Source organism: Nestor notabilis, unplaced genomic scaffold (genome assembly GCF_000696875.1).
Source record: "Nestor notabilis isolate BGI_N333 unplaced genomic scaffold, ASM69687v1 scaffold34790, whole genome shotgun sequence".
Taxonomy (NCBI): domain Eukaryota; kingdom Metazoa; phylum Chordata; class Aves; order Psittaciformes; family Psittacidae; genus Nestor; species Nestor notabilis.
Genome location: NW_009911261.1, coordinates 255 through 7399, shown reverse-complemented (window position 1 = coordinate 7399; position 7145 = coordinate 255). Strand labels below are relative to the sequence as shown.

General features: G+C 42.1%; 1 protein-coding gene across 1 annotated transcript; it reads right to left on the bottom strand.

Moving 5' to 3' along the window:
- Positions 1-1723: 1723 nt before the first annotated feature.
- Positions 1724-6627, bottom strand: CCDC173 (coiled-coil domain containing 173; the record flags this gene model as incomplete). The annotated part of the gene is made up of 7 exons (XM_010013934.1): positions 1724-1900; positions 2909-3101; positions 3913-4052; positions 4598-4754; positions 5661-5854; positions 5943-6116; positions 6401-6627. Coding segments are annotated over 7 exons (1262 nt in total), but the record flags the coding sequence as incomplete, so codon positions are not given.
- Positions 6628-7145: the final 518 nt, after the last annotated feature.

The window sequence follows — 7145 nt, the reverse complement described above, 5'->3', positions numbered from 1 at the left end:
GTGGGTTTTCTTCCCGCCGGGTTGCCTCGGCTCTGCGCGGCCGGTGGTGCGGCGCTTTGACTTGGCTCTGCGGGCTGCCGCGCCCGCACGTAACCCGCATCCCGCTAGGCCTGCCTGTAGCTGCGTGTTGGAGACGCCTTTATCCGTTATCTGGACTCAAAAAGCGGCCCTTGGACACTTTTCCCTGAGGAAAACCCCTGGCGGCCCTGGGAGCTGGATGAGGGGGTCGGTCCTCCCCCTCCTTCGACAAGTTCCTCCTTTGCCCTGCTTGGAAGAGAATCCTCGGGGAAGGAGATGGTTGCTGCACTGGGGAAGGAGTATATCCATGTTACATCTAGATGTTTTACACCGTAGGGGAGGCAAAACCAGCTTTGCTTGGCCCTCAGCTTGCAGGAGGGACCTCACCCGGGATAGCCTCAGGTCTTGCTCAAAGTCCTGTGCTTTCTTCAAAGCCTGTTGCTACTGAAGCCAGGCTCACAAAAGACCTGTTTCCAAGCTAAAATATTGGCAAGCACCCTTTGTGTAAAACTAGTTCTGGGTTTGTTGTCTGGTTGTTTGGTTGGGGGGGTGGTGTTGTTTTTTTTCCCTAGAACTAGCATCATTTTCTAGTTTGGCCAACAGAGACAGGCAGCTGGAGGGCTGGAACAGAAGTTTGTGTGCAGCAAAACAAAGCTTCAGGTTTCTTGGGTTTTGTTTCCAGAGGACCCCTGAATGGCGGGGATACCCTATTTAGACTCCAGGTTACTGATGGAGGAAGTCATTACAGGAAACCCTAACTGTGTTCAAGGCAGGAACACGATGGTAAAATTTTGGCGAAGAAACTAAGCTTAAGGAGTGAGATGTGTGGGTGACTTGTGTGTTGGAGAGTAAATCAGCTGAGGAATCTGAGAAGCAATTTCAGATCAGATCTATTTACTGCAGCTTGAATCATTATTAGTCTTTTTGAAAGAACAGTCCAACTGCTATCTCTCATTGCCATGCTCTTTTTGTAGCAGCTATTGAGAGTTATGTTTGGGCCTGTTTGCTTCCTAGGTGACTTTTTAAGGGCTGTGATCAAATCACGTTTTATTTCATAGAATATAACTCATTTATAGTGTGACATTTGCTTTACAGAGGTAGTTGCAAAATTCTATAAAAATGGCAGTGCCATTACTGTTCTTTCACATCTATAAGGTTGTTTTTTCTTTCTCTGTAGATCGTATAAAGTATGGGGAATACTTAACTGGAAGTAAGCTAGTGAAAAATGTGACCTTTTGCACTGGGAATACATATTCCAGGCCTGAAAGACGTGGGACAATGAATAATAAAAATATAACAGTAATAGTGAGCTTTTGGCTGGAATGGGTTACATGGATGGTCAATTATATATCATGCCTTCCTGCCTCAAGTTTAATAAACTAACTTTTATGAAATACAAGCAGGGATTTTTGAGAATATAACCAGTTCTCAGGCAATTTTTTTTTCCCAAATAGACTTTGTGATTCATAGCATATAATAGATGTAGTGTAACTCTGCCTGCAAGGTTCAAAAAGATATATTTTTTAATCACATGAAAACTGCTTCTGCCCTTCCTTGCTAGATAGTCTCTATATTACTTCATGTTTTTGTCTTCTTGTGTGGTAGTACAGCTACGAGGTTACTGGGTCCCAGCACCATCCTGTGCTTGAAAACCATTTGATCCTTCTGTTTCTCTGGAAAATGGCCTGAGCCCGATCCCTCTTACATCTTCAGATGCTTTGAGAAGAGGATAAAGATGATGTGTAGTCTTGGCCTCTGATGCAATTACTTGCTTTGCATAGCTCTGAAATTCATGCTCTTTACAAAGAGCAATAAACTCTGTCTGAGCATCGTAGTCCAAGTCTGCTTGCTTTTCCTGCTGGTTTCTTGCCTGCTTTTCAGCCTGATGAAGAAAAGGGAATAACAAAGCTTAGTATTTCTTTCACAACCTAACTATCTCTTAAAACTTAAGAGGGGGTAAAAGGTTATTAGGACATCTGTGGTGATGTTAGTTGATACTTGTCTGATATCATCTTTCCCCACTTTTCTTCCCTGCTGTACCGTGCCCTCCCCCCCTCAAAAAAAAAGATACATTAAATAGCTAAGTGAACGTTGGCATTAGTTGTTGCTCTTTGGTGACCTGCCCAGAAGATACCAGAGGACAGCAGTAGTACATAATGGCACAGCACAAGAGGTGATCCGTCCCTGTGAACCAGCTTTGACTTGCACCACTGCTCTGGGAGGAGGCTGCTCCATGTATGTGGAGCATAAATGAATTAAGAAATTATTTAAAAAAACCAAACCCAACAAACAAAACCCCCAAACAAAACACAGTAAACTTCCTCTCTTCCCCTCAGGCAGGAGCTAGTGCTGTTGGGTTAGATGCGTATTTCTTTTAGGTTACAGCTCTTCTGTTTACCATTTGCTGGATCTGAAATTTCTGTATTTCCATGCTGGCATCACGTTGTCTTTGTTTCTTGTCTTTTTCCATTTCCAGGTAGATGCGGTATTTTTCCGTTATTTCATTACGTTCTTTTTTGCTCTCTGCTTTTTCTTCTTTCTCCTTTTCTACTTTCATCTTCATCTGTATTTTACAAAATACACAAAAAAGATAACCAAGGAGCTAACCTGCTGAGTGGGAACTCATCTGTTTTAGCAGAAGCAGCCCCGTATCAGCGCTCTGATGAGCACGGTCATTGTGGCTGGCCAGCGTCCAAGCCCAGGTCTTTCAGCAGCCCTGGCAGATGTGCAGCCAACAGAGAAGGGGGAGAGGGAGAGAGAGAAGCCCAGGAAAGATGTCAGTGGCCCTGATGGAGCATGCCGAGCCAGGGCACCAGAGCCACCAGCTGTGATCTGGGCCAGGCTCCTTGGTTGAGGTAAAGCAGGAATAAGAACAGGCTAGGCTTCTTACCACAGTGGCTCTGTATTCAGCAATAGATTCAATGGCAGCTTTTTGCTTTGCTTCTTTCTCTTTGCGTTTTTTTTCTTCTTCAGCTTCTTTTTCTGCAATGTCTCTAGCAAGACGACCATCTTCCTTCTTTAATGCCTCAGTCATTTGTAAAGCTAATTGTTTAACGATTTTGTCCTGACGTTCCTGCACTTGTCTGCAGAAGAATATTTGCTACTATAACATACCAGGGTACATACCTAGGCCTACCTGAAGCTCTACTGCTACTAAACTCATCAGTTCTGCTTCTAGTCTTCTCTCCTTTTGCCACACAGGCTGGCCCAACCCACCTAACTCCTCGATCTGTGTTCCTCCTGTTTCTTTGGTTTTAGTTGTCTGATTTAGCAAATAAATGTTCCCTGTATTCTTGTAACACTAGCTTTCTGTTGCAATAATGAGTTGGATCATGCAGTGAGGAGTCTGCCTAGCATTTTGCCATGAGGGGAGAAATGTTGGGTCTATTGGCCCGAAATGAGAAAAGAAGGAAACTCTTAGATCAGCTCAATGGTATCATGCTGACCTCATGTTGATAAACCCCCTTCCCTTAATAATAACCCAATGTAACTAGTTGATATAGGTGCCTAATTAAGAAGTCAAATTATTTTTCATAATCTGATCCAGTGCCCAAAAATACTTTTGTTGAGGATTTTAATTGTCTTTAATTCTTGAGGAGGTGGAGGCTTGGCAGAGATACGGAAAATCACTGATCCCAACACCCTGTTGTAGAGCTTTGCACTTCTGTACATCTTTGTACTTTGAAGGGTGGCAAGATTGCTTCCCTCCCACACCTATTACTAAGGAACCTGTGACAGAATTTCCTTTTTCTCCTGAATTTCCTACCCTCTCTGTCATAATTTAATTTCTACAATAACTGTGGATTGTGTTGTATCATCAGCCTGAAAGATTTGAAAATTACTATAGTATAATTTTTAGTTTATTAGCAATTTATACACTAGCTTTGTACCTACCTTCGCAATTCAGCTTTTTTCTCTTTTGTCAGCTTGGCAATAATCTGCTTTGCTTTAAAATGAGCTTTGATCCGAGCATCTTCTTCCATTTGTTTTTGTTTCTCTACTGCTTTGATTATTTTCTGGTCAGCTACGTGCTCCTGCATGGGCAAAACGGTCCTGATGCAACGGGGAAAGTTGAGAAGATCTGGGCTTGGGGTAGCAACTTAAAAGAATCACTCCCAATTCTCTCTTTCTGTGTTTGTTTCAAAGACAGAAGAGAGGAAAAGGGTTTCTCAGGACTTTCATTTCTGTCTCAAACATACATGAAGAGGAGACTAGATATGAGTAAGGAGAAGGGGAATTGAGTATCGACCAGCTGCTTCCTCAGCCCATTTCACAGACAAATTGCTATGCAATACAGTGAGCATTACCCCTTTTTTCTATTCACACACTTGGGAGAGGGGGATGTTGAGAGGAATATGACTGTGCAGCCCCAGCCAGTACATACAAGAGGCCTTTCTCAGAAGCACAGAGGAAAGAGCTTGCAGCTGGTAGGCTAGGCATATGATCCACTGCTACTGAAGCTGTCAGCAAACCTCGTCTTGCCAGGAGGCCCGTTTATTTGTGGGCCAAATGCAACAGTTTCACTCCAGGCAACCAAGGTGAAACAAGCACTTTAAACTCTGCTTTCCTGTTTGCTTACATGATGCTGCCTCCGGTGTTCAACTTTTTCTTTCTCTTCCTTTTCTCTACATTTCTGAATTTCCAATTGGTACAATCGGTTCGATAACTGTATTTGTTCCCCTTCTCTTTTGTCTTCGAGCTTGGCCAGATCTGCCTGATGCTTGCGTTCCTTTATTCTGAATTGGGAAAAAAAAAGTAGAATAAACGGGCTAGGGACTGCACAAAGTATGAACAGATGCAGATTCTGCATAGCCATAGGTACCTTGCACTGAAGAATGTGATACTTTGAATTGAAGGTGGGTGTAATATCAGAGGTGAAAAATGGCATCATTTTTTGTCATGGTAGCCCTAAATCCTTTGACCAGAAAGGAGGTACACGGTGTGCTCACAGTTTGCAGTATAGTGATAACAAGTTTTATCTGGATGACTCATTAGCACCATTGCATTTATAATGTTCTGGCTTCTCTCTGCAGCATCCTCACTGACAAGGTTTCCTCCATAAGTCCCACTGTATCTGTGTTTCTCTTTCTGGGCATGCAGGCAACAGCTTAAGCTGGGAGTGTTCTGTAAGAAGTTCTGCAAGGATTTATTTGTTGGACCTGAGATATGTGAGACCAGTCTTTGAACCCTTCCTCTGCTTCAGGGAATTTGACTCCTTCTTTCAGACCACCAGGGCCAGGTGTCTATAAATTCCCCTGGGGACTCCCTCATAAGGTATCTGGAAGAGCCGACAGAAAGAATGGAGGTGGCAATGATGTGTTCTCTTGATGTGTTCTCTGGACTCTAGTTACGGGCAAATGGAAAACCTGGTTTAACCTTTTCTGGAACCAAAACTGGGTTGAAATACACTTTCAGGTACAACTTTTGAGTAGTGATTTGTCCAAAACCTATTGAGGCCTGCTAGAGGCCATTTTACGTGTAGACTGTTGGCAAGTAAAAGACAGTGCAATATCGCAGCTTTTCCCATTTGTGCAAGGTCTTTTGTGGCACTCTGGATTCAGTAAGTTTCTGTAAAAACCTTGTATAATGTATTTGTAAGAAGAGTAAATAATAACTTAGGGTTACTTTTGATTATCACTTACTGTTCCAGCTGATCTCTGCGTAGTGCCTGTTCATTCATATGACGCTGACGTGCCTCTTCTTGCTCTCTGAGATCAGCTTCTTTACATTCATGTTCCTTTTCTTCATGCTTCTTTTTGTTAGCATCTGACTTTAACTTTTTAAATTCAACTTGAGCATCTCTTTCTTTTAGGACCTTGGTAAGTAGAAGTGCACTCTGCAAGAGAACATTTAGAATAATTTGGATGTTCAGCAGTGTTTAAAGACGGTCAGTACAACTTAAATTCAAAAAGTTGTCAACACACATGAAAACCTTTAATTCTTTCATTCTGATAGCTTAGGTAGGTTTTTGCACGATCAATAGCCTCCTTCCGTTTTGCTTCTTGGAACTTTGCTTCTTCCAAATCAATTAACTTTCTTTCTTCCTCTTCCCTTTCTTCACGTAATTTTCTGGCTTTTAGTTTCCGTTGTGCCATGCCCTATATTGCAGATAAAATTAGAAATCACATCTAAAGCCCATGGATTAAAAATGTATAAACCATTCTGAAGGCGAGATACTCAGTGTTTTGGGGTTTTATTAATTTTATATTTTACCTTTGATAAAGAAAACCTTTTCTGTTAGAAGTTAAATGTATTTAATTGTCTTCAGTTAAAATATATGTTTAAAAGCATGTTAAAGGGAGTGCAGCTAGAAACATTACTATGAGTGGTTTTCCATATATGAAAATGAATCCCCTTGTTTACAAATGTATGTTGTACTTGCCATACTGGTATTGGGCCAGTCTTTTACGGCAGCTTTGGAGCGTAAGTGCATTTCTTCCTGCTCTTTCTTCTTGGCGAGGATGCGTGCAGCTTCTCTGGTTCTGCTGCCAAGGCTGTCCTGAAGCCTTTCCCATTCTGCTTTTGGCAATATAATTACCTGATGAAGATCTATTTCATTTGGAAGAAAATAGCCATCTAGAATGTCATTTTCGTCCAAATGATGTGGTTCTGTGCAGAGGGAAGAACAGATACTTAGGTTACTTGGTATCAGAATATCCGATGTTCAAACCTGAATCAGGATTTGAATTCTTGCATAGTAACGAAATCAAGATATCCTTAGTATTAGTTACTTTCCCCATCTCTGTACCCCAGAGATGTACCCCAAGACAGGGTAACTGTAGTCTAACTACAGCTAGTGCATGTACTGGGGCTGTGGCACTGACTTAACTGGTTGTGTGTCCCCTTGTCTCTTTGTCTTGTGGTAACTTACACTAGTTTTTGTGAGACACCTTTCAAACCATCACCAGTATTTTTAAAGGAAACGGCATTCTGTATGGAGTAGCATCCTCTTAGAAGTTCTCCTTGTTCATCTGGTTTGCAGCAGACTGACATGCTGTGTCTTAAATGTAAGGAGGCTTTCTCTTTCAGTGATACTGACATCAAAGTCTGTTTTTCAGATGCAATTGCTAATCAGTTTGCCTCATGGATAGGGACCACGTCAGATCTTCTCCCTCTGTCCAATGTGA